General features: G+C 42.9%; 1 protein-coding gene across 1 annotated transcript; it reads left to right on the plus strand.

The window, feature by feature from the left end:
• Positions 1–236: 236 nt before the first annotated feature.
• On the plus strand, positions 237–27,936 carry rnf220b (ring finger protein 220b). The gene is made up of 15 exons (XM_070832778.1): positions 237–828; positions 18,899–19,025; positions 19,902–19,944; positions 20,036–20,128; positions 21,514–21,556; positions 21,870–21,959; positions 24,188–24,231; positions 24,535–24,622; positions 25,043–25,139; positions 25,402–25,461; positions 25,587–25,648; positions 25,742–25,826; positions 26,757–26,865; positions 27,688–27,762; positions 27,865–27,936. Exons 1-15 carry the CDS (start codon positions 237–239, stop codon positions 27,934–27,936), a joined length of 1,680 nt encoding a protein of 559 aa, XP_070688879.1.
• The last annotated feature ends 45 nt before the right edge of the window (positions 27,937–27,981 follow it).

The following is a 27,981-nucleotide window of genomic DNA, read 5'->3' on the forward strand; positions in this document are numbered from 1 at the left end:
TTTATGTCAGCCTACATAAAACTCAATATTTCTAAATAAGGCAGCTCAAATTATTTACTGCAACTCGGTAATAGTGTAAAGCAAATCATTTTTTGTGAACTTTTTGTATAACACACGAAAGAAAAAAGGACCTGAAATAGAGCATCTTTTGAAACAATTTCTAATTTCCACCTCAACTCTCGCCTCTGACTGTGCTTATTTGCTCTCTCTCCTCAGGACCATCAACTCGGAGGTGAATGGACCTCCACCGCCCCTTCAAGATGGACAGCCCCTCCTACCTGCCGGCTCCACTGGCCTCCCCTGCTCTCATGGTCCTTGCCTCCACCGCTGAGGCTGGACGAGACGCCTCTGTCCCCTGCCAGGCACCCAGGCCCTTTGGTGTCCCTGCCTCGGTGGAGAAAGACCTCCACCTCCCGTTCCCCTCTGCCTCTTACACCTTCACCTCCATGTATCAGCGCCAAGGCCCCATGTCAGGCACCTTTCCCTCCAGAGACTTCCCAGCCTCCCTGCTCCACCTGCACCCCCAGTTCACTCCACCAAACCTGGACTGCTCCACCCTGAGTATGCTCAACCACAGCGGGGTGGGCGCCTTCCGGCCGTTTTCCTCACCGCAGGAGGAGAGGGAGTCTGCAGTTTACCATTCGGCTTTCACCCCTGCCAAGAGACTGAAAAGTTGCTTCCCAGAGGTGGAGGGGAAAGAGTTTGACTTCGGCTCCCCGGGAGGCTCCCTCAAAGCTGGAGAGGACTCGGGGAGGAAGCTGTTCTCCATGTCAGGCCTGCTGTCTGATGGAGAGGCTACATCGAGCCCAGAGGAGCGCAAAGAGCACAGTGAGTACACACTCGACACACAGAAACACACATGTGATGCACGTTTCTGTGTGTAAACATGCACGGCTCCCACCACCCACCCCGCTCACATCTGAAGCTGACACAAAAGTCACTCATCTCATATCTTTAAAGCATGCAGTGAAATACAATGATTCTAATTGGCACATCAAAGACCTTATGCGTCTTCACGTGACACGGCAGACAACGTTTACATATCACCTACAGCTGCATCGACTAATGGTGACAAATTGAAACGAGCCTTTGTGAGTGAAGATGCATCTGAAAATATTTTCCCTTTTGCACTCTAGTCTTTGTCGTTTAGTTGGACAAAGTGTTTACAGCGACTGGCTGTGACTGACTTTGACACAAATAAATTGAATAGTGTCACTTGTTCAGCTTAGTGATCATTAGCCACATATGACCATTAGGCCTATTGGAAGTCAGACTTTTCTTGGTGGCTGAGGAACACAAATACATCGGAGCGTGCGGAGGGTTGACATAGGAGGAGTGAGAGTTGGAACGAATGACACCCTGTCAGAGATAACGAGGTGGCAGAGATAGAGAGGAAGGGATGGAGGAGGATAGAAAAAAGAGAGAGGGAGAGAGAGAGAGACGCGGCTATGCGCCTCAGCCTGAGCTTCCCAACGACAACCCTCAGCTCAATATGGCCGCCCACACCAGCCGTCTGATTTGTTGACAAATGAGTGGGAGAGGTGTCAGTCAGTGCGCCGCGGAGGGAGAGACGCTCCTCATTACTCCCGGGGATAATTGCCCAACAACGCGGGGGCACAACACTCGCCTCAGAGGGAGAGGGGGTGGGGAGAGAGGGAACCGAAGTCAGGGAGGCAATGCTAGGCATGATGGGAAATCAAACCCCCTCAGTGGCGGTCGCCAAGGGGAGCGCCTGACAGATGAAAGGGACCAGAGAAAGACAGAGAGAGAGGAGAGAGAGCACCCAAAGGCTCGGCAGATCAGAGGGGGACACCATCGAAAATAATGACAATGAGAAGGGGGGGCAGAGATGGAGAGGGGCGAAGGCAGGAGGGAGAGACTCTGATACACGCTCTCATACATATCACCTAAAGGAAACTTTCATCCCACACATATAAGGCGGGAGCAGGGACGAGTTGTCTTAAGAAAAGTTTGGATTGTGTGCCGTGTGTGTCTCTATGCATATGTGTGTGTCTTTGTTGAAACTTGCTGATTTTGTCGCTGGTTGGTGGCTGAGTGACAGGGCCAGGGAGGCGGAGTGGCAGGAAGGAATCTCAATATGGAATTTTAATAAGGACGGGAAAGGAAAGAGATGCCAGCCAGCATGCTGGTGTGAGAGGTGTGTCTGTCTGACAATGTTTGCTCTGTGCACTCGAGCATGCGTGCTCCCCTCACCTCCTGATTTTGGGAATCTCATTTGGGGAATGGTGACAAGGACAAAAGATGGGGTGGAATTGAACATGGGGAGCATCTCTCCTCCAAAAAATGAGTTTTGGAAAAAAAAAAAAGGATTCATGCACATTGGAAGCTGCTTTTCCAGCTTTATCCAATTAGATTGGAGCTCAGGCAAACTAAGAGCTTTAATGCAATTGAGCTCCCAGCACTTTTCAAAGTCTGACATACACTTGTTCCTCTTGACTGGGTAAGAGACAGTCACTTCAGGACCAAAAGTCTTAAGTGTTAAGCTTGAAATCTTCTTGGGCTGGGAGAGTGTCTCTACTGCTCGCATACTGCTGCAGCGATGGCAGTGCAAATACTCGGCGAAGTACAAACTAAACCATAAAAACCTACTTTTATACTTTGTAAGTTTTCTTCATTACTGAAATGACTTTCTGTGTTAGTTTTGCATGTTCTCTCCGTGTCTATATGGATTTTCTCAAAGTGCTCCAGTCTCCCTCTAAGACATCCATGTTAGGCTTTAGGACTACTCCTGACACTGTCCTTAGGCAAAGATGGCTTTAGGATGGATCACATGCAGGACAAATATTCCCAAAAGTGTAATTTAAATAAATATGCTTGCACTTTGTTGAAGTAGTTTTGAACCTGAGGTGAAATAAAGGTGCTTGTGCCACCTTTCCACTGAATAAAATATTTTTTATTTCTTTTGGAAAAAACACATTGCATTTGTTTTTTAAGGACATGCCACATAGTCTCCAGGTCTCAGCACAGGTGACCAAGCACTGTAGTCCCTCTCTTAGCTTCTCATCAGTCTAATACAACATGCAGGGAAGGCACATCTTCCAATCTGCCTTGCGTAACACTGCCAGTGGACGTCTCCTTCTGTCCATATAGTGTCTTTCTTCTGTCGATTTTCCCTCCCAGACTTGCCTCTGTTTTATCAGGGAAGGTCTGAGACGCACGGTGTGCTCTGACAGCTGTTCAAACAGCCACGCTCGTTTTCAAAGGGCAGATGTCTTCACTGGAGCGAGTCATGCTTATTTTCCTCAGGGAGATGCTTTCCGCTGCAAGCCTGAGCTGGAACTAAAATGGCCCTTTACCAGAAACACGAGTTGGGAAACAGGAGGAATGGAGTGACAAAACACATCACGGCTAGACGCTGTGGTGTGTAGTGTGTGTATGTGTGTGTGTGTGCGTCTGTATCTTACTGTGGTGGCAAAGAGTGGGAGCTGGGATAACAGGAGCCAGATGTTTGAAAACCCCTGTGATGTGATACTTGTAAGTGAATGTGGCTGTCAGAAAAGTGAAAACCGTCACCTGTGGAGTTGACAAATGGGTCTATGAACGCCACCAAACAGAAAAGTCAGCTGTTGTCCAACTGACTGTATATCCTACTGAGTCAGTGAGTTCACCTATTTAGCACAGCTTGTTTTTGTCTCACCTCCCATTTTCTCTTCTCATATGAAGCAAGTGACTTGTTCACCTGGAGCCAGTTTCACCAAAGCGATCTGTGAGCACTGCTGCTTACATGTAGATCGCAAAAGGTGCCAGAGTCCTGTTTCACAAATGTTTGTCACTCTCAAATTGCAGTTCAGCTTGCATGGGTCACCGCAAATATGCCGCTTATTTTTATTAGTGAGACACGTCAAAATTAACAGGAAAAGGGTGAAGCAGCCCCCTTGCTTACAGCAGCAAAGCAAAGCAAACAAAACTTTATGGTGTCAGTAGCAGCTTTTTATCAGACATTTAGGAACAGATTCACATTCAAGTCTATTACAGTACCGTTGCTCATATTTGTCACTCTGTGGTGTAAAGGTCAGATTCAGTCGACTAATTAATCATTTCCTGCCAGCCATGTTAGTGGCCAGTTTTAACTGTAGGTGATATTGGGTGAAACAAAGTCAGTCTGCCTTTGTCAGTGTGTATTCTTTGATGTTAACTTGGTGTGTCAGCGACATTAAATTTCGAAATATTGCTTTTCTAAACAACATCGTTGTCGACTGTACAATATGCTGTACATGCACAGTGATTGTGAATAATATAATTTATTTGCGTATTGCATGAGTGAGTCTGTGTGTGCCATCGTTGGTAAGGTGAGATATGAAAGCTTAAATCCAGGCATTTAACATGGACAAAAGTCTTCACCAAGACAAAATCAGGTCTCTGAGTCAGGCACGGACCGCTGAAGACTTCTGTTACTGGAATGTGAAGACAGTGAGGGACTCACCAAATCTGCACCTGTGTGGAAAGAAATCCTGTAGAAAGTTAATAGAGGGGAAACATTAAAGTATAACACACATTGGTGATTCTCCATCAGTTGCACTAAGTGTCCTCCACCGTCGGTTATTCATGGGTTGTTATCGGGCCAGTGCGATGCCAGAATCAATATTGCATAGATTCATCTTAGATTTGGCACATGGATTGTCTTTTGAGCTTACACGCTTCGTGTGTGTTTGAAGGTGGGTGTATGTCTGCATGTACATGTTTAGATGGATGTGACATTTAATATGCTGCATTACTTCTACCTGGTGAAGTTTTCAATAATTAAGTAAAAAGGTTGTTTTTAGACAGCCTTAACTGTTTTAAAATAATATACTTGTTATTCAAGTCACAAATTGCAGAATTAACCCGCATAGGAGCTTGTGGTCATTCAGTAGTGCATGTTAGTGTGTATTTTTCATGCTCTTATTTGTGCATATAAGTTTGTATGGTATATTGACATCTCCCTCCCTTCCACACACAGACATACACTCACAGACACACACACACGGGGCCATATACTGTGTGTGCTGATTTGATAACAAGGAGGGTGTCTGTGCGCTGTGTTTTCTGTGTAGCAGTCGTTGACGGCTGCTCGTATTGAGTGGAGCTTCCTGTTGAAAGACACAGTGTTTACATCCCACCGGCAGACCACAGGAGATCAATAGCAACCACTCAATGCTCATGCATACACATATAGTATCCGCTGTCCGCTATTATTCCCAGGGTGTACACTCCTTATCAGGTGGACTTGCATGCACTCTATGCATCAACAGTCACATTCACCATATGCCAGTGTTTGGGTTTTTTATTTTATGTTGGCGTGGCCTGTCACGAACAAACTTAAGTAAGAAAACGGAAGTAAAGTAGTAATCAGCAGGTGTACGCATGAACAACACAACTGGGAATGTTGACAAATAGAAATAAAGAAGGACAAATATGAGATGAACAAGCATCCATTGTGACCCAGAATGAATTCAGACAAAAATCATAATGAAATCGCAACAACACAACATATTGTTATGTAAAGAGAGTTGATCTGAGTGTTTTTCATCTTAAATCAAGTTTAGGACCAATAAGCATTAATACGTCCTTTGAGAAACCATTTGATAAACTCATAAAAGAAATGTGAAAGTCGAGATAAGAACTCCTTGGTTTCTACAAAGCTTGGATTCAGTAACACATACTGCAGCCACAGTGTTGTTCATTCTCTTTTTTAAAGCTACGTCATCCCAAAATAAGTGACATCTGCAACCCGCTCTCTTACTGACCACACTGGCAGTTCTCTTGATTTCAAACACTCAGGGAGGAAGCATTTCAATATTAATGGTGGTTGTGTTTGATGTGAGAGCACGCTGCGGTTGACTGTTCCCCCTCCTGTTGTGATGGTAGTTTGTTCTCCTAATGTTCTCCCAAGTAAAAGAGGCTTTCATCCTGGCAGGAGGGGAAACTCTTCTTGGCTTTTTACCCCCTCTCCTTCATCTTATAAGGGCTGGAGAGAGGGAACATGGAAGTATTTAGATCTACATGTTGTCTTTGTTGGTCTTATATGTGATTGTGTATTTGTGAATGCAGTGTGTGTACCTGTGTGTGTTACTGCCTCCATGCAGGCCAGTGTATCTTCAGAAGTTTCATAGTGTCAGACTGTCGGACCACATGGCTTGTTGGAGACAGACAGGATTTCTATAAGTCTGGCAGTAGGCCTTTACAGTAGCATGGGGAAATCTGTGTGTGTATATCTGTGTGTGCGTGGGGTCTTTTTGTGGTGTCCGTCAACACCTGCTAGACAGTCCACAGAATTTTCTGCCGAAAACATGAGTCATAACACGTCTTGTAGCCGCTGCATCTGCCTCCATCACCTGCTGTGATCGGCCCACACCAACAGCTTCTGTGTAAAGAGACAGAGGGAGTGATATAGACAGAGAGGGGGAGAGAGAGAGAGACGGAGAAAGAGAGACAGACAGAGGGTCATAATGAGACCAGAGCCCAGGGGTTGTTAAAACAACAGCCTCGTTTTAACGGAGGACATCTTTGCCTCTTCATCTCTCTCTTTTTCCCTCTTTCTGCTTCTTTCTCTACGCACCTGATCGACTTCTATCATGACTGCCTCTGATCTCACATCAAAGACCTGGTTTGCGTGTGTGTGTGTGTGAGTGTGTGCGTGTGTGTGTGTGTGTGTGTGTGCGTGTGTGTGTGTGCGCGCATGGGAAAGGCTCGGGGTGAAGGCAGAGGGGGTATTTCTGCAGATTTAATCGTATGTTCGTAAGAAGTGGCACGCACAAACACACGCACAAACTCACATCCTCCGTCCTGTCCCCGGAGCCTAACAAATCAGTCAGGCAGATAGAGAGGGCAGGAAGGCCAAATGCTGGGGTTAAACACATGCTGCTGAGGAGCAGCGTGGACAGACAGCAAGACCACACCGTTCCTGCATGAAAGCCAGAGACCTACACGTCTGACTGAAACGAAAGAAATCTCTGTCTGTCTGTCTGTCTGTCTGTCCTTCGGTTTTCTCAACAACATTCATCCGATTGACTTCAGTGTGTTGCTGAGGAACCAAGGCAGTGAAGTTTGAGTGTGAGCTTGTGAGACCTATGGGACATATTCAGACGTACACACTATGTATTGTATTGAGAGGGGACCCCTATTAACTGTTATACTGCTGAACTACATGCAGAGTATTGCTCACTCTCTGTCACTCACTACAGTGCATTCAAAATAGATGAAGAAAGAGAGATCAGAGAGACTAGAGATTGTAGACACTCAAACATTTCAAGCACCAGCGATGTAACTTTCAGAATGAAGGCTTTTGAGAAGCCTGGTCCCAAACAGCTAGATGTTCGCAAACACATGGTATTTAAAAAGGCCAGGCATAAAAGTTTATTTGGATTATTTGGAAGGGTTTCTGCAAGCAGCAGAATCGGAGGCCAAGCAATTGTCTCGTTCCGAACAGGCACGATTTGAACAGGCACTGCTCTGTAGTGTATATATAATATAAACTGTGTGTGTGTGTTGTATATGTGCGTTTTCCTTGTGTCACACATAAAGCTTATTACAGCATGTCACTTGTGCTCGTTGCAAGTCTTCCAGCTGTGGAGGAGCTTGACAAAAGCCAATATGTCAAAGACATGCCAAGCGTGATAGCTTTACCTCCCGAATACATGAAGACACGACATCTTTCGGTGGCTTCATAAGCAGGATTGGCAGCCGATGTAGGTTATCAAATGTGCATTTCTATAATTTTTTTGAAGGCGGGGTGCTACAAAATTGCGACAAAAATATTAGAGTAGACTCAGGCTATACCAATCCCTCATTTATTCATTCTACTCCCAATAGATACTGCTCTAGTGAGCAGTAAATTAAGAATTGTCATTTTGCGACATCACTAACAGATGTGGCAGAATGTTACATTTAGCATCTGTAAAATGCAGTACAATGCAGAAAGTAGTGCACATGCCATGGACACATAAATGTCACGTCTAACAGAAAGTTACCATTTGCTGGGTTATATAACTGTGTACATGTGACAGTTCAGGTGCAACAGTGCAGATTACTTACACATGCATCCTAAAAATCCACCGATCGATTTAGTCACTTCAAGTGCTGCTTAGCTGTTCGGGAACTCCCATCAGTGCCGGTGCAGCCCTGTCTTAAAGGTCAAAGTTTGCCAGAATTGACCCTTCACCCCGCTGTGCAGGGGTGTAAACACTCCCCCAATTCTCCTCAGAGAATAGCGTTGGGTCTGGGTCATAAATCACATGCCTGATAATTGATAGGAAAACAGCAGTCCAGCAGTATATAACCTTTTATGTGTCGTCTCAACTCTTTATTATGGTGCTAATGAGTGGCCGTGGATCAGGGTTAGAGCCGCAAGCAAAGGGGATGGAGGGGTGGGGGTTTACCTCAGTAAAATACAGGCCACTGGTTTCTTACACACACACACACACACACACTGGTAAGGCAGTCACACACACACAAATACATAAACACAGGAACTCAGTGGGCATTTAACACAAACACACACACACCAGAGGGCAGGCAGACGCTCAACTACACACAGGAAGGCAGTCACACTGAAGAATATGCGCGTATGCAAACATTCCGTCACACACATGCATGCATATGCAAACACACACACACACGCACACACACACACACATATACAGTTGCTGGCAGGCTCAGCAGTATCCATTACAGGCTGCCATTAGTATGGAGATTGTGCTAATTGTCCCCACAGACCACACAGGCAGCGCTCAGCAGGCCCGCTGTGAGTCTGTGAGGCTGAGTAAGAGCAGAGACTCTGCTTTACACATCCTATTGTCTCGGCCGTGACCCTATTAGTGCAATTACAAATCAATCACTGAATGATTATGGCATACATGCTGTGGATTGTTTAAATGCAAATTACACCATTATAGCACATCAAGTGTCTTTGCAACTGTAGCTGAGTTTCACATAAGAAAAGTCACACAGCAGCTTTAGCGCATGGAACACTTTAAAATAACCACCATAATAATCCAGATTAGAGCAGGTTGAAAAAGTGTCCAGTGGGTTCATCAAATAAGTTTCCATTGCACTTTGACCTGTTTTAACTAGGCACAGATTTAGTAACTCTATGAAGGACACAAGTGTTACATTCAGTTAAGTAAAATTAAAACTACATAAAAATTATTCATGGATCATATTTAGACTTTCTTTTCATAATGTGAGTTTTGAAAATATACTTTACAAACACACAGTACCTGTTAAAATGATCTAAATTATAGATATTGAATCAGTGAATTTTGTGATTTAACTGTTTTCATTTTGAAGATAAACACTTTGTTGTGCTCTTTATCCTTTGAAACTCATATTTTAATCCATATCACACACATTGAGTCTCCCTGTACTGACACTGTCTCCAAGTAACCATTGTCTATAAGGAGCCTTAACCAATATTGCCTATAACCAATAATTGTTTTTATTTAGTTTTATCTGGAATTACTGTTTGAAACAGCTGCTTGTGTGTGAGTTGACTCCTGGACTCTATGTGGTTTTACTCTGGGTGGGCTGGATCAGGGTCCTGCAGACTGGAGAGGGTCCAGTCTTATTAGCAGCGGCTCAAAGCTCCTGATCAGTCAAGTAGAGGAGATTGAACTGTGAGCGGCTCCTGTGTGACCCCGCTGAGCGAGAACACAGGGGAGAAGATCTATACCCGCTGGCGCTGCCACAGGCCTCTTTGTTCTCCTGTGTTTGCTGACACGGGAGATTGGAGGGGCGTATTGACGTGGGCTCACACTGCGCTGCGCTCACCAGGGCTACACAGTGTAAATCATATATACGTGAGCCTTCACACAGACACACACATTTCTACCCTCTTTCTCTCACGCACAATCCATTACAGTGTTTCTACTTAGTCTAATTTCACACACACACACACACACACACACACACACAATAAAACTATCAGCCGCAGTGATTTCTGGTCTGATGTGGAGGGTCATCTGTCCACTCAAAGTGTTGTATCAAAGCTTAATATATCTTTCTCTCAACAAGGCGTCAGGGTTGGGAGAGTCAGTCTGGTGCTGGGATACCAAACACAGCATGTAGAGATGCTGTGCCAAAATGTCACCAAAAGAAAACAACATCAGCAACTATATCACGCTATAAAAGCGAGAGCACTGCTCACCTTTGTCTGCAGTGTAAAGCTTCAATTAAACCACACAGTAGATTTCAGCATTTGAGGAACTTACTTCCAAATCTTTGCAGATTTTGAATGCAGAATTAAAAGTATTTAATCACATGAAGGCGAAGACGTTATATAATGAACACTTGCACAATCTAATTTAATCCAATTCAACGGCTTTTTGCTTTGTTAAATTTATAATGCTTACTTTTTGTTGAGATTGGTATTTACTCTTTCTGTATGGTTATTTTGGGAGGCTCAGGTTGTGCTGTTGTTGCATTTGGTTGTATTGAAGCTCCCGTAATTCATTGTAACATGATGAAAGTGACCCCCAGACCCCCACAAAAAAGTTTCATACAATTTTTGTACTTTTATGTGAGTCATATACAATATAAACTTGTCCTTAAGATGTAAATCTGAGCCTTGTTTAGAAAAATGGATGAACATTTACTTTGGCTAATATGAAAAATTCAGATATAGATAAAGATATCTAGATATATCCCTATGATTTCTTCATATTTTGATATGAGGTAATCCTCGAGTGCTTCAAATGTCCCTGATTCCTCTTTACCTTTGTGTGCGAGAGAAGATAAGCTGCTCAATCATCTGTGTCTTTCCTCTGTTTGAAGATAAAACCATAGTCATCTGCCGTAATTGTTTGCTCATCCAGGCAGACACAATAACATCCTTTAGGAAGTGTGACTAACCCAAACACAGGTGTATCACAGAGCACCAGGTGCTTGTGGTCCTCTCGTACCAGCAGCAGTCAACACTGTTTCTGACAGTATCAGATGTTATCTGGAGGAGAAGTGGGAGGGACAGATGGCTTATCTGTGCTGATGAAGGGAGGGACGCTGTGGGATGGTGTCCAAACATTTCAACAATTTTTGAATGTTGACCTGCTCACACTGTGATCGAGGCCCAATTCGGGTCTTTTATTGGTCACATATTGCCTGGGAGAACACAAGAATTTAGGTTTTGTTTGTTTTGTAGGATCTCTCAATCTCCCTGCAAAGCGCTCCCTAATGCTACCTAATGGCTCCCGCTGCTCACCTGTGCTGCACAAAGTGTATGAGGGACAGGTGTGCGAGGGGAAAGCAGCTGGGTGTGTTTTCTTTTGTAGAACAGGACAGTGCGTGTACTTGTGTGTGTGTGTCAGCTGCCCCAATTTTCGGGCATTGCTGGTGTGGTGGTGTGTTTTTCTCATGGATTTCTGGCAAAACACAGACAAGCACTGCCATAATAAAATGTTAATGCTGAAAACCTTCAAGTTATCTGAAAACGGTACAATGCTGAGCTTGTTGTCAATCTGTCAGAATCAAAACAGCAACAGAACAGGTTTCTCTGTGCTGCTCTTATGGATATCTGTCTTTCCTTCCTCTTCTTTCTTATTCGTTCTTTTTTGTCATTTATGGATTTTAGTTGGAGCTGTGTTAGTGTTCGGTACAGTTGTGTGCTCCAGTTCTCCATGAAATAAACCCACTACAACAGACCTCAGAACACAGTTAATCCACAAGTACACACACTTAACATCGTAAAGATGACGAAACAAATTAAGATAAAAGTACATGAATTGAATTACTTTTGAGAAAAGGTGTCGTTCTAGACTGATCATCTAATAGCTCTCTGTTAAAGACTTATCTAGTTATCATCTGGATTGATTTGGACTTCTTCCAAAAAGCAATGAAGTGGAACAAATTTTCCCCAAATCCTCAACTTTCTACTTTAGAGAGAAGTCTTTGAAGGACAAGTCATGTAGCCAAAGTTTTACTGAAGTTAGTTCTGGTGTTGTAATATATAAAAATGTTTCATTCCTCTTTTTTTAAGTCTTTCTTTTTTTCTCTGTTATTTTTCCAGCAAACTCATCTGGAGTCCTAATGACAGGACTTATGTTCAGAATAGTTTAGCCAAGTACCTTTTTTGTTACATGCTGTAACTATGCTAATAACTGTACCTTAAAGCTCTCGACACCATCTGGGAACCTCATCTGAATTTTCAGAATGTGCACCTGATCGCAGCAGTAAAAATGCAGTAAATCCACTGTTTCTCATGGCTAAAAAAAAAAAATCATTGACCGCTAGTGGATGTGTTCCGAGTGCTGTTTAAAAATAGCCAAAACTGTGGCGTGATGTTTGTTTTGGGGGTACAGGAGTGTGAGACAGAGCCTTAGTGCCTACAATGCTAAATGTGTCAGAGTTGGCACCACAGTCACCTACCTGATGCCACAATTTCAGGCGTGATCTGCAGTGTAGCAGTATACAAGAATAGAGGTCTCTTCACTGGGCTTTGCCATAGGAGAATCGTCCCAACTAATCCAATATACAGTCAGAACACCCTTTTATAGCATGTATAGTTGTTGTAGTCATTGTCGTTAGTATAGTGCCACTGGTGCGTGCTGTTATAATTGAACTCAGTCAGTGAGTCTTCGGTTAGTTCCACACACACTGACACGCTGTTTCTCCAAAACTATTTAGAAAAGTTGAGTACTTGATGTAAGCAACAGAGTAATCGTCTCATTTTCTCCTTATTAACCACTAATTGAGAGAAAGAGTGAGAGGGGAAAAGAAAATGAGAGAGAGGAGATGAGGAAACGATGGAATAATAAGAGAAAGAGAGAGAGAGAGGCAGACAGGGCCACAGAGAGAGACAGAGAGAGAGAGTATTAATGTGTATTAATCAGTGGTGCGGGTAATTGTGATGTGTATTTTTGAAGCCAATCTAATCCTCTAATGAGGGATTGTGATCTGTTTATTAGCTACTTGACGTCTCTCTCTCTCTCATTCTCTCTCTCACACACACAAACAAACAAACACATACGCGGTCGTGTATTCCATAATTTCAGAGGACATCACACTGACTTACATCCATCCAGACTTACCCTAACCTTAACCATTACCACTGCTTTCCTAAATACAACCCTACCCTAACCTTAAACCTAGTCTCCACCATAAAATGTAATGATTTGCATTAAGGACGATCACATTTTGTCCCCAAAAGGAAGGGAAATCCCCACACACACTAAAAGTGGTTGAGGCAGTCATTACAGGAATAATGTATAGGTTTGAATGAATGACCTGATACATTTGCTTGAACCCACACTCACATACAAAAAAGGAAAAGAAAATATATTGCTGCAATCACACCGGTACATAAAATGTAAATACCTCACAGCAGGTTTACACATTTTCATTAGTTACTTACTTTCAGAGGAAGGCAGTCAAAAAAAAACTGACGTTTCAGTGTTTTGTGTCAGGAGCCAACAGAAGCAGCTTTGTGTTTTTCAGCTTGATCGTTACCTTTTGGTATTGTAGGTGTTTACAAACTCAAGGTAGGTTTTCTAAAACCATAGAAAACTGCATGATAAATAAAAAAGAAAATGGGAAAATCTCCAAAAAAGCAGTAGCAAAGTTCAAGCACTCGGATGTGTAACTGAGGAAATTAACTGAAGTTAAACTTTGAATCGAATATGGAAATTGATTGCCTGAAGTGTATTAAGAAAGGTTCAAGTCCTGAGAGTGTCATATAGTGTGACAGAGTTGGATCTCTCCATTTCAGCCTGTCTCGTGAGTGCAGGTTGATGGCATCAGAATGAGTGACAGGCCACCGGTGAACAGCTCTATCGCTGTCCCCTGTCAGCAGCTTCTTGATCCAACATGACTGCTCTGACTTTGACAGACAGCTATCAGCAAACACATGTCAGAGTCTGGTTCTGGCATTTGCTGCCCAGAGTATGAGCTCCATTACATCTCAGCGTTTGGAGGATCATAAATGCTGGGGTTCATTGATCCCTTTGTTAATGTTATAGGCCTTTATTAGACATTCTGATGGTGGATATATGACAGTAAATGAGAGAGAGAAGCAGAAAGCAAAGGTTCCCACTGGTACACTGGTCCACAATTTGGACCTGATTCAAAACAAAACTGAAAAACTGCACCCAAAACCTATTTATCAAAAAGACACAGAACAGCCAGAACCAATTCAAAAAGATAGTTAGAATTTAAATCCCAAATAGAGAGAGAGAGAGCAACTATATTCAAAAGAGAGATTTGGTTTTACCTCCTCATACTTTTTCATGTCAGCCATTTCTCCCATTCTTCCAAAGTTCACATTCACCATCTCGCCCCAAAGGACAAATGTTTCACCTGTGATGATCATGACACATCATGTAAAGCAAGTTCGCTTGGTTCAGGGAGTAGATTTATCGAAACACAGATTCCAAAACTGCCCTGACCCAGTTACACCGATTGCAATATGGATCCAACTCAGATCCTGGGTTGGGTCTCACTCATGGAACCAAGTGAAGTAGGACTGTTAATATTAATATTGCAAAAAAAAAAGAGAACTAATTGGCATTTATAAGCTCTGCCCCCACAGGAATCACAATGTTTCTCAAATGGCAGGTATTTCAGAAGAAACCTCTTCAAATAGATCTGCAGATATTTTCCCGTGATGAGGTTTTTAAGTAGCCTCATAGTACCACAAACATCCAAGGACAGTCCTAACTTTCCCCCTGTCTTCCACTCCCTCTCTCCAATCTGTAAGTCACTATCAAAGATCATTGAGCCATGCATCTCAATGAGGGCCAGATTGATTGGTTGGACCGAAGCGGAGGCAGGGTTCGATCTCTGCCCTCAGGTCCTGAGAAGGGAAATATGGTCACAGGGACACAGTCGCACAGCTACCCAGTCCACTCTCCATCAATGAGATGATTGGACACACACATGCTGAGCCACGCCCGCACCTGATGGAACAATTGTAGTTACTAATGGAGAAGATGAGAGAGACAGAGGACGCAGGGGAGAGGGAGTGAAATTGGGGGTTTGTGCAGTGATTGACCCGTGGTCAGTGAGGTTATGTCCATTGATCTGTAGGGTAGAAGAAAAGGGCTTTGGCCTGCGGTGCTTCTGAATGAGTCTATTTGGGGTTTAGGATTTCTGTCCATTCCCACCAGGAGCTTTTTCATCATCTGACTCCCCAGGACTTACAGCTGCCATCTCCCGTTGTCCATGTAATGCAAAGAGCACTACAGAGGCCAAAGGCCAATCAATGTTCTACAAGAGGTTGATACAGATCTTATTAGTCAATGAATGATTATTAGTGGTCTAACGAGGCATTGATTTGTGCAAGGGCCAAAGGTTGCGGTGGTTGTGGTGAGTGTCTTTAATACATTAAACACAATTGATTGCAGAGTAGGAGGGCTATTTTTGAAGGATGCTGGAATTAGATCGGACAGTGAGAGATTTGAGGTCAAGCCAGGAGAGGAAGTGTACCTTCATCAGCCGTTGAACGAGGTTAGGATTGAACATGGAGCCCAGCAGCACATTTGTCTTTTATGTATTACTGCTGTAGTAATTCTGCAATTAATAAAAAGCAGATATCTATAAGTATTAAGTCAAAGGCAACTGGACTTGCTGTTTCAAAGGCTGGAGCAGCAGCCTTTGAAAGCTGAGGAAATGACTCTGCTCATAGCAGATGTGTTACTACAGGGCCTATTATGTTGCTCATTAAATACCCAACCTCTCAATAGGCCATTATTTCCCCAATAAAAAACAAACGGCGGCCTGCATACTTTCCCCTCTCCCCCCTCTGCTTCAGAGGTTAGTTCTACCTCACAGGCGGCAAAAAACCCTGACTAATATCCTGCATGTGATGCTTTTAAATAGGAAGCAGGCCGCGGGATAGGGTGGGGTACAGGTGTGGCAAGCCAATGGCTTTTATAGCCCTCCATCTCCTCTGAAAGTGTGCCAAGGACCTGCCTACACAACCCACCACTGCAGTGTTAGCCGCCAAGCGTTAACTTTACTCCCCCCACCAATCTCTACATGCCTACTGGTTATATAGAGTCTGTGCTTGTTATGACTTTATAGAGGGGTTTCTGATGTGCTTAGAGAATTGTTTGATGATTGGGATAATGATGCCAGTTGGAGTGAGTTGTCTCAGCACTTTATCGCCAATGAACACAGAGAAAAATCCAGACCTAGCTGACGCAAAACATGTTCCACATCCTCGCCTGTATGCTCACTCGTACGTCCCCTGCCATTCAAAGCCGTCCAATCCTCCTCACGTCAATCACAATTATACCACGTCTACAGGTTTGTCACCGGGGGGACGTTCGTCACCATGTCTCCCCTGCAGAACAGCCTTTTCATGCCCCAGCATAATGTCAGCGGGTGACATCCAGGCCTGATGTGATGTGGCATTCACAAAAGGTCATGTTAGGCATCTCTGCTCCGTCTGCATCAGCAGAACTGGCAGCCGTCATATGGGCGCTGGCATTGGCCATTACCCAGGCCCTCAGGGGGACTTGATGCTTTGAGGATTTGTCGGCGGGATTCTGATCTCTCTGTTTCAGTGAGCAGTAAGCACTGAACGTGGGACAGTCGCAGTCCACGTCTTGACGCAGAGCAACAGAAACTGAATTTGACTGTCAATCATACAGGGAGACAAAGGGGATGGCGATATCTTGTTTTGTTTCAAAGCATGAACTTTACTATCTCGTGATGCTCTTGATAGTGGGGATGGGGCAGAGGCATATCGCAGTGTTTTGATGGGTTATTTGCCTCAGGGCTGTGTTCACTTCAAATCCATGAGGAGATAACATAGGGATTGTATTCAGGCATGTCTGTGTTTGCTCATCTGTGTGATTCCTTCCTGAGAAAATGCTGTATACATTGATTTATTTTCCATGACAATCTAATGATTTAGGTTTTCTAGTTGTACATGAAAGCAAACTCATTGTGAAAAGAGTTGAACCAATTTGAAAGTGACCACTTAACAGGAATAACAATCAAATCGTGCCATTCTGATCCACACATTTTGTTTCTTTGGAACAAGACTTAAGTGTAGCCAAAGAAACATCTTCCCAAGTGGGATCACTAAGTGAAGAGAGCACATGGCAGCTGGACTAATTCTAGACATCCAGGAAAGGAGGTCCTGAACTGGCGAGACACAAAGACAGAAAAAGGAAACAATCAGAGACACAGAGACAGTGAATCCATTAGGAAAAGGGCCAGTCAAACTCAGCACAGCCCGACGAGAGAAGGCCAATCCATCCGAGCCAGTTGCCGTAGTGAGGGAACAGTTAACAAGCCCCACAGGCAGGTTTTACAGCCCCCTGTTGTGTGTCTGAGACCCCCCAGGCTGAAGAGGGGCTGAGGCTGACTGATACTGACAGGGTTTATGTGGGTGGGGGCGCAGGGCAGCGGGGGGATGGAGACGTGTAAAAAGGTGGTCACGAACCGACAACTGTCACTTATGAAAGTGCAGCACAAGTACAGATTTAGGCCTCAGCAAAAGCTTGTATACACACACACACACACACACACACACACACTTATCCATACATTCAAACAAGCCCACTCCCACACCATTAAATCTGATGTTCGTGTGGAGCAGAGGTGAGGGGTGGGGGAGAGGCTGTAGTCAGAGGTGGGGGGGGCTTATCCAAAAAGTGGACCAATAAAACACCTGAAAATCAAATCCCATTGCTCTTATCGCGGCGCCATTCAGAGACGTTATCTGTGCAGGTAATGTGGTTATAAATTCAATTTCAGCCCAGAGATTTCATTGTTTACTGATGCCTGCATGTTCCGGGCGGCAGAGCGCAGAAAGCCCAGGAACGTTCGATGCGTGTCGGGAAAAGTCATTTAGGCTTCCGCGAGGGGATGCAAAAAAGGTGAGAGAGAGGGGGGTGAAACCAGGAGAGCTGTCAGTCTCCCAAGGACACCCGACTCCGCTTTCTATTTTCCACCCCATGTTTTATTTAGAGGCCATTTTGTCCTATTTGGTTCCTCATTATGGGGGCTCATAGCTCAACTGATGTCAGGGGACGGCACTTGCCGACAGACATCGGCATCAGAGCTTGTCATGTCGCTGGTCATTTGGAGTGGAGCTGGGGAAAAGTGTTAGTCCAGTGTTTGGATAATAGGGTCCTCAAGGAAGATCAGCACACTACAGTCCACATTGAAGAATCCGAAATGCTCAGAAACACTCATCTGTTTGTAAGGTTCCATGTTTAAAAGCGGTGAATTGTTTTTTCCAGCCCTGTAATTTGTTTTCTCTTGACTGTGCAGAGATGGAAAATTAGGTGCATCTTGCCTACTAGCTCTCTCCATGTGATTGATGGCTTTCAGGAGTAAATCACCTCATCTACTAGGTAAAATCTTGATATAGTCGAGCTCCTCTGGCTCCCAGCTGGCTGCTTATGGCAGTAATCCATCAGTGGGGCCCAATGGGCCGAGTGGCCCTCCTGGGTAATGTTCCTATTGACAGCCTATGATGTCAACACACTGACAGCAGGGGGCCACAGCAGTGTGTCTCTGTGTTTATGTGTGTGTGTATATAACCTTATTTTACTCTCACTGTCACTGTCTGTCAATAGTACAGATAGGTCCACTGAACACACACACACACACAAACACACATAGTGAAGGCTGTTCTCAACTACAAAAAAATCCTCTGAGTTAGGATTTAATGAGCAGAGGTGTTATGGTGGTCAAGGGGTTTAAGATGCTGACCATGTAATCCCAACATCCCCATTTAATGTCCAGCTTGGGGCTTTTGTTGACTGTCATCCTTTCTCTCTTTCTCACCTTATTTCCCACTTACTGCCACATAATAAAGGTAAAATGCCCCCAAATTTAACACAGAAATGTTAGAAAAGAAAACGTCACTCATTAGCTCTCCATAGTAAATAGTTATATTATATATATAGCCAACATGATCATCTCTTAACTCTCGTACTCTCCCATCATCCAGGCAAAGTGAAGGGTCTCTATGACACTCAGACTCCAGTGTGTCCAGTCTGCCAGGCTGTTCTGCGACCAGGAGAGCTGCAGGAACACATGGAGCAGGAGCTGACCAAACTCACCCAGCTACAAATCAGGTATCATCATCTGACCATTGACTGATTTAATTTCTTCTTCTTCACTGTCTTTAATTTGGTGGTTTTATCAATGAGAATCACGTCTTCACATCCAACATTTTCTTTCTTCTTCCATTCATCTATTTGTCATTTTCTTCCTGTTTTGCGACCCAGACTTTCTATTCTCTTCCGGTGATAATTAATGTTGACAGATTTTGTATCTAGAGGGATCCTCCCCACCTTTGGTTTCCCCAGGTGGTATCTCCCGTCTTCTCTGGCACCCGCGTGCAGTGTTTACAAGCTGCCTCATTGTTCCCTACATATTTCATATTGCAGCCTCCGGCCTTGAGGCGACAAATCATACAGCGGGAGGATAATGTCCTGCTAATGGCCGCTTTGAGCCCCACACACACGCACGCTCACAGTCTAAAGCATACACATGAGGACCAGAGGTGCAAACACACACACACACATGCAGACACACACATTACCTGCTGCTTAGACCAGAAGAATGATTCCTCCAATAAAGACATTACACTCCAAATCTGCTTAACGACCGCTCCGTGGACAGTAATGGTTTCAAATTGAACTTGGCCCACGGGGACATTGTGTGTGTGTGTGTGTGTGTGTGTGTATACAGTATCTGTGTGATAGACATAAAGTGTAAAATGAGGTTATACACGAACTCGGATACAAATTCAGACAAGATAAAAGCAGAGGTAATTTACAAGAAGACAATATTGTGTTTGCGTATTTTATAGGAACATAGTGAAGTTTATGTGTGTGTGTGTGTGTGTGTGTGTGTGCGTGTGCGTGTGCGTGTGCGTGTGCGTGTGCACTATTTCCAAGCTTGTTTAACATATGAGCTTTTGTATTTTTTGCTTCTTCTCTCTGCAGTGCCACTCCGGTGCAGCACGACCACCTCATACGGACACCGAAGGTAAAGCACTGATATCACTCATGAGTTTCAACAGAATAAAACAGCTTTCATCCTGTCTTTGACTCTCTTTTTTTCTGTTCCTTCTGTCTAGTCTCTCTCACTCTCTCTTCATATCAAGCGTGAAGGAGGTTCTCCCACCTCGCCCCCTCGACCATCTGAGGATGCCCACTCTGACCGCTACCAGGTGAGGTTAAGAAATAACAAAAATAACAAAACCACCATCAGGACTTTCAGATTTACGGAGAAACACGTGTGTGCATTTCCACCATGGCTCAGATTTAGGATAAATGCACTGTGGTTCTCCTAAGGATGTCCAGAAACGAAAAGATACACAAACATAAAAAAAAAGAAACAGTGATGCATTTGTTAAACTGTAAGGGTGGAGTAAAATGAGCAGAAGTACATACATACACAGTAAAGAGTAATTTTGGACACTAGAGTTATTTATGTTATTTGTCAGGCTCATACTGCATTTTCTATCTGTTACTTCCAAATCTATGAACTGATACTTTTGATTAGTGCACTGAAAGATCAGTGGACAGCTAGTAATTAGCAACATCATAAATACCTTGTTTTTTTACTCCTGGTGTGCCAGTGACTCACCTGTTTTATGGTCTGGAGTTGATCAAATGCTTTGCTCAAGACAACTCAACACCTCACTTAAAAGTAATAGGCTCATCGGGAGTCCAATCAAGTCAATTTTATTTCTATAGCTCAAAAACATTTGTTTCAAAGGGCTTCAAAAACGTGGTGAGGAGAAATCTCACTCATAAAACATTTAAAATTAAGTAGATATTAAAGGAATAGTTACATTTTTTTAAAGTGTATGAGGTACTTTTCCATAGTCAGTGGATTACCTACAGTAGATGGCGGTTGGCAGACCCCTAGTTTGAAGGAGCAGACAGGAGTCCTGGCACAGACGCAAAGCAATGCACTGTTGTGGACAATGTAAGCAGAAAAAATTTATTCTAGCCAAACAAAGACCCACTTAAAAAAAATCAATAACAGTGCTTTCTGTACTGAAGCCGTTCTACCTCTCAAAACCACCAGACTCCATTGACGATAGCTGTGATTTTACCCAGCAGAATACGGGGCTTGTGTTATTGCATGACTTTGGTATTTTACATGGTTAGTGTTTTTCTTTTGCGTGGGTCTTTTTTTAGGTGGCTAAAATATGTTTTTCTGCTGCCCCGTTCACAATGATATATTGCTTAGCTTCCATGCCAAGACTCCTGCCTGCCTCTCCAAACTGGGATGGTGCCATCTACTGTAGGTAATACACTGACTATGGACCACAACACTTCAAATAATGCAAACTAGTCCTTTAAGTGCAATAACTTTGGAGGAAAAGCATAAAAAGATGGTTTTTACCATTTTTGCTCTCTAATAAAAGGCGATTATGGTAACACATGTTGTCCATGACAAGCACAAGAAATTAAGACATCCAGTGTGTTAAGACCTTACTGTTCTCTACTGTGCTGCTGTGCCTTTATCTCAGTAGATCTGTAAAAGAAAGATATTGTTTTAATATAATACTCATCCTAATGTTGCCCTTTGTGTTTGATGCAGACGTTTCTCCGTGTGCGGGCCAACAGACACACAAGACTGAATGGTACGTTGATGCATGCAGAATTGACTAACTGTTGTGTTTCATTGATGCCGACTCAGTTTGTCGTTCAGAGAAAGCTTGAGAAAAGCCTTAAATGGCTTTTGAATTCATGGAAAATAAGGAGTCAGAGTTTCTAGTTTCATTCTAGTTTCTTTTGTTCACGCTGATGCGACTAGTTATGTGCTTCGCCCAACCCCCCTCCCTCACCAGTCATTCAGATATCACCTTTTTTCCCACCACATCTCCACCGGCCTAGCGCCCACACGAGCAGAGGAGCTATTAACCTTTCAACTTTGACCTCTTGATATGTTAACAGTCGATGACCTCTGCTGGTGCAGGTGCTACGTCAAATCTGCCCCATTACGCCCCCACAGCGCAGGAGCCCACCTAGACTGCACACAAGCTGGTAAGACACACCAAGAAGCACTTTTTTCATCATAAAGTTGAACTGTAATCAGCCGCTGTTGAGTATTACTTATTAACTTTTCACCACTTGTTCTTATTAATGGCTTAAAACTAATCAATGAAGCAGAGTAAATGAGTAGTAAATGATTTAGAAACCATCAATAAAGCCATTACTTTAAACCTCTAAACCCTTTACAAAGGAATTCATAAAGCGTTACGAATAAACCAGCTGTAATAAAACAACAACCATTTCCACTGTCTCTTCATATTGTTCTGTAATCATCTAACCATTTTAAAAGTGATGTTATAGTGCAGACATGCAGACCTACTGAGTTTCCTTAAAGCTGTAGCTGACATCTTACTGCTGTTATTATTACCGCTGAGATGCTCCGGCTCTTAGCTGACTCTTCAAACTGCCAGTGCTGTCGAGGTCTGTTAGCCTTTATTGGGCCTTATAACAGGGCAGCATAATGAGCTTCTAAATACATGTCAGGGAGGAAAAAGAAGAAGGGAGGAGGAGGAGGAGGAGGAGGAGGAAGAGGAGGGGGCTCCTCTGTTGATTAATCAACCTCTCTCTCTCTCTTTCGCTCTCCTCTCTCTGTTTGATAGGCTCTTCCTCATCTATGACCGTCTCTTTAACCCTCATTATGTTCACTGGGATGGCGGCACTCGGGTCACGGCCACCAGCTCTCTGTGTGACCCCCCCTCCTTTGGGGGCCACTGTCATCCAGAGGGAATTAGAGGGCCTTAAAACTTAATGTCCCCTTATGCAATCTGCAGTCAGTCAGGTCACACTGGGAGAGGAGGTGCAGTTGGTGTTCTGCCATGTTAACTTTTATATCAGAGAGGAGGGTGGGGGGAGGAGGATGGGATGACAGGGTTGGGATGGGAGGAACGTTTTGCATCCACTGCAGTTGTTGTACATAAAGAGCCCACATCTGTGCTTCCTGGCTCTTATGTGTAACCGTGTGTTCTGTGTGTGAATGTGTTCAACTTGTGTGTAAGTTGTTGTTGCAAGTTTTGAACAAACAACAAAAAAAGTTGGTCTCTCTGAATGTTGGTTCTTTCATCAGCTCCACCTGTCATGTTCCAAATGTGCTCATTTAAACTGCTTTGAAACTGGATGTTATTTTACACAACTAATTACATAGAAGTGGATAATATTGTTTGTATATGAGACATATATTCATGCTATTACCAGTTGGGGTGGCAGAAGCCTAAAGTTTGAAACACTTATCCATTACTTTTAGCCATGTAATCTGTTTATTTTCATCAAGTCAAATATACATTTTACATACCCTCTGGCACCTGGGAATTAGTGTTGTACATATAAAAAAATTAAACTTAAATGCCAAAAGTAATGGGCTCAATGAGCTCAAGCTCTGAAAAGAAGATTACACAGTGGTATTAAAACAAATTATCAATTAATAAATCATTTTCATGTTCATCACATAAGTAAAAAAAAAAAAAATGTTGCATTGAATTAAACAAAATGTTTTACATGATTTGGACATGATTTGCAAAGCTCAGACGCTGTACAACAGATATTGAAGTGGTGAGCTGAACTTTATGTTTCACTTCATAAAAATTGATTATTAAAGTTTTATTTGAACCCTCCTCTTAATGTACATAAAACCAGCAACCCCGTCCCAGAAACAGATCAAAATAATAATACAACAATGTTACAGTAGATTGGTGTAACTTGTTTTATAGTGTGCACCTATTTAAACCTTAATGTCTTAATTGAATTTCTAATGTACACCACCAGTATACACATTAATTAAGCCTTAAAACAGAGGCAGAACTTTTACGGCACAAGGGGAATTTGTAATTTTGATGTAAAATGTGTGTAACTATTAACTACACCCTTCCCCCAAAAATCAGACAACCCTGGCTTCAGCCAAAGGAAAAATGACAACAATCTCCCCCTTTTCTGACTCCCTCTCCAACCCCAAATAATTTTTCTTTTTTTTTGTGTGACTTCCGTCACAAACGGAACCTCCATCATGTTTTGTTTTTGTGGGAGAAATACACATTTCTATCACATGGAAAATGGATTCTAAGCCACAGTGTGCATGTAAAAACAGGGAACAGGTTCCTTAAGGTTGTATGTTAAAAGTTAAAAAGTAAAAGAGTGCAAGAGAAAGGGACCAACTAAAGTCACTGTGGCCTGTTTTTAAAGTATCTGTATCCCCGTCTCATCCGTCTCTATCTGCTGTCTGCTCCCAGTCAGGATCGGGAAGCTGAAGCGGAGGAAGCCAGAAGAGGGACAGGTGTGTTTTTTCTCCAAAGAAGACACATGATGTTTACTTGACATTTTTATTGTGATCGGACATGATTATATATGTGTATGTATTAAAGCCCCCTCCCCTCGACACTGTTGACTGCTTTTGTTCACGTAGCATCAGGATCACTGTCAGCTCGCTGTGTATTCATGTGAAAACACTGCCAGCGTTGGTTCACAGCTATGAAAATACAGAGGCAGATACGTAGCTCAAGGCTATGGGAGGAATGTGGACATATTCCCCGAGACAGAGAAATTGTGTGTTTTATATGCATGTGTGTGTGTGTTTTAGGAGGGTTCAGCGGACTTGACTCCGTTGGAGGACGATTGGAATGAGAGGAGAAGGATACAGATGGCATCTATAGTTGGAGGGTTTAAAGGTAAGCATAAATCTGTGTGTGTGATGAGTGTGTGTGTGTGTGTGCGCCACCGAGGTACCCGTGTGTATGATCTTGTTCAGTGGAGGGTGAATAATGTGACTGAGTGGCAGTTGAAAAACCACTGAACTTTTCAGTCCAGATTACAGCGGAGCAGGATGCCTTGAAGGTTAGCTTAAAAGTAACGGTTCCCCCTGACCCGGCAAACTTGTTACTCACTGACTGACAGAAACAAGCAGAGGGTTGAAAGACGGGCAGCATAACATTTTGTGACGCTAAAATTCACCTCACTGAGACCTTAGAAAGAAGAACAGCCCTTTTCTTTGCTCTGTCCTTTTTCAAGCAAAATTCCTACCTCAGTCGTTCAAACAGGAACACAAACTCAAAATGTTTTCCACTGTTCTTCTGAAATGGTCTCCTCAGGTGCAGTGCTGGTGAGCACAACGTCTAAGGAGTGTCGAGACAGCGATGCAGACCTGGACGTGGACGGAGATGATACTCTGGAGTACGGCAGAGCGCAGTATCCTTTAACGTAACAACAACACTAAAGTTTACTGTGTATTTAAGGAGGAGTGAGAAGAATCTACCTATTAACATGTTTCAATCAATCATGTTGAGTGCAATTAAATAAAGCTTGAAAAGTTAGCTTTAACTCGGAAGACCTTTACTTGGAGGAAATGTGACTAATTAAAGTCTACTTTTCAATTTTCCTACAAACGTTAGACATGTGTCTAACTTGTTGTCAGCCTTGTGTTGTTCTGTTCCCTGACCACCGTCCTCAGATACACAGAGACAGATGTAATCCCGTGCTCAGGAGAAAGCTCCAAGGAGACGACAGTCAAGTATGTATCCCAGCTGCACTGCGGCGTCTCACTCACTAGATAAAAAAAGGATCATGCAATCTCTTCCTCTTACTTTCAGTCTTTCATTTTTTCTTTTAAATGTCTGTATTGTTATCTTTTGTCAGCAGCAGCAGTACGTTGGCCGACTCCAGAGTAAACCTAGAATTTTCTAAATGGTCAGATGATGGTAAGTTAAACAAACCGTTGCAACTGAATTGATCAAACAATGACGTAAAGAAAATTGTATAAGAACATTCTTTTTTGTTGTCGGTTCACTCAGGGAGTCCATCTACCAGCAGTGGAGAGAAGGTGGACGGCAGCATAGCTGGTCTCCCCAAAACCTGCAAAAACACAGACATAGAGAAGTAAGTTTGTGTAATTTACAGAAAACAGAAGAAAGAAAATGTGTGTGTGTGTGTCACATTTCTCTGTGCCAGAGACATCTTCACTGCTAATAATCTAAAGGATATGTCAGTGTAAGTAATATAACACTTCCAGTTGTGATTGGCGATTTTATTTAAAGTTTTATAACAGATATAATCATTTAGTGACTCATTATTTTCAGGTTTTAGACTTTTTTAAGAAACAAAATAGTAAGTAATTAGTTGGTAAATAGTAATAATATGATGAAACAATAAACTACTACTACTACTGCTTCTAATGATTAAAGTTGTTGCACTAACTCCTGATAGTCCTGCACATAATTCATTCCTTTGGCTTAAAAAGATCGTTAACACATACTGTTTAAGATGTTAATAGGCTTGATGTAGGGCAGGGAAACTTTACCAGGCGTGAATCAGCCAATCAGAGCTGAGGACATGTGGCCATGCCTTACTGTAAAGTGCACTTTGGCAGCTACCTGCCCCGCTCCCCTCAGCACGATACAAAATACTGCATCAATGTGATGATATCATCAATCAAGGTCATAGCAGGCGACGCGTGCATGTCCACACATTTCATCACACTTAATATATTGTAGCCCGCCTCCTCGCCGTACAGTATGTTTGCACATACAGTCTATCCTGTAATTGTGTATGTCTATCTCTGTGAGGACCCTGACACCCCCCCACCCCCCTACGATAAATGAGACAGCAAATGCAGCCAATGTGATTGCTGATAAATTTCATGCTCAGTGTCCATGTTGGCCAGCAAATAATTTAATCTGTCTTCGATTTATAAATGACTCTCCAGTGTCTGCCTAACCCACGTTCCCTCCCATCTCCCCTCCTGTTACCGTCCATCTGTGTGTGTGTGTGTGTGTGTGCGTGTGTGTGTGTGTGTGTGTGTGTGTGTAGTCTCTCAGAGGATTCCACGCTGACAACTCTGGATGCACTTAAAGCTCGGATACGGGATTTGGAGAAACAGTTGTCTAAAGGAGACAGATTTAAATGCCTCATCTGCATGGTGAGTACGACGGAAAATTAAATCGTCTGAGCAGACACACAAAATAGAGATAACAGCGCAGTAATGCAGAAACTGCTGATATTCCTGTAGGGACCTGTGTTAATATGCCAACATTATTGGTCATCTTCTTTAAGCAGAATATAAATATGGTGATGATGATATTTTGACCGTAGATACAGATTTGCGTTTGTTGCTTTTTTGCTTTTTAAAAATCTTGAAAAAAAATATTAAACTTATATTGCCATGCTGTCAGTGTTATTAGCTTACAGGAAACTATAACGTATGTTATATTGTCAATTCTGTATATGGTAATGTTATTATTATATTTATATGTAAAACAAATCTTGATCTTGAAACCTTGATCTGACACTGGTTGGATTTTTTCAGAGCTATTTCACTCCAGTGCTGTAATGAGTAGTCAATTAATCAAATAATTTTTGATCTACTCATAATAAATCAACAATACTTTAACCATCAATTAATCATTTAAGTCATTTTATAAGCAGAAATACCACAGATTCTCAGATGTGCGACTTTGCTGCTTTTGTCTGCTTTGCGTCATTATTTTGTTAGTTTAGGACTGAAGCGTAGTCCCTGGCCAATATATATATTATCGTTTATTAAAACATAAACAGTACAGTGTTATAAAATCACCAAACATGCCTGCTACACTTTTCTGGTTTTTTTTAGGGGTTTCACTAAAAGTTCATTTTAACAGGAAGCATCTTTTAATGTTCCTGTTGTAGTTTCACATGGACATCTAGTGGCAGCTTTTTGTACTACAGGGGAAGAATCATGTGTATCTGTATTTTCTGTCTGCAGGACACATACACAACCCCTCTCACTTCCATCCAGTGCTGGCATGTTCACTGTGAGGAGTGTTGGCTCCGAACGCTGGTAAGACATCAGAGTTGTGTCGATTCATGTAAACATGAAAATGAAGTGACGACAGATTGTTTGATAAAAGCCACATTTTTTCTCTTTATTCTCATTCTTCAGGGAGCAAAGAAGTTGTGTCCTCAGTGCAACACCATCACCTCACCTGGAGACCTGAGGCGGGTCTTCCTGTGAAGCTGCCACTCACAGACTGAGGGGAGGGGCTTCTTCTGTTTTAAA

Source organism: Pempheris klunzingeri, chromosome 6, assembly GCF_042242105.1.
Source record: "Pempheris klunzingeri isolate RE-2024b chromosome 6, fPemKlu1.hap1, whole genome shotgun sequence".
Lineage (NCBI taxonomy): Eukaryota > Metazoa > Chordata > Actinopteri > Acropomatiformes > Pempheridae > Pempheris > Pempheris klunzingeri.

Excerpts from the sequence above, each read along its gene's own strand:
- rnf220b (XM_070832778.1), top strand. The coding sequence starts at position 237 with ATGGACCTCCACCGCCCCTTCAAGATGGACAGCCCCTCCTACCTGCCG. Across the intron at positions 19,026-19,901 it reads CTCACCCAGCTACAAATCAG|TGCCACTCCGGTGCAGCACG; the intron begins GTATCATCATCT and ends TTCTCTCTGCAG. Across the intron at positions 27,763-27,864 it reads AGTGTTGGCTCCGAACGCTG|GGAGCAAAGAAGTTGTGTCC; the intron begins GTAAGACATCAG and ends CTCATTCTTCAG.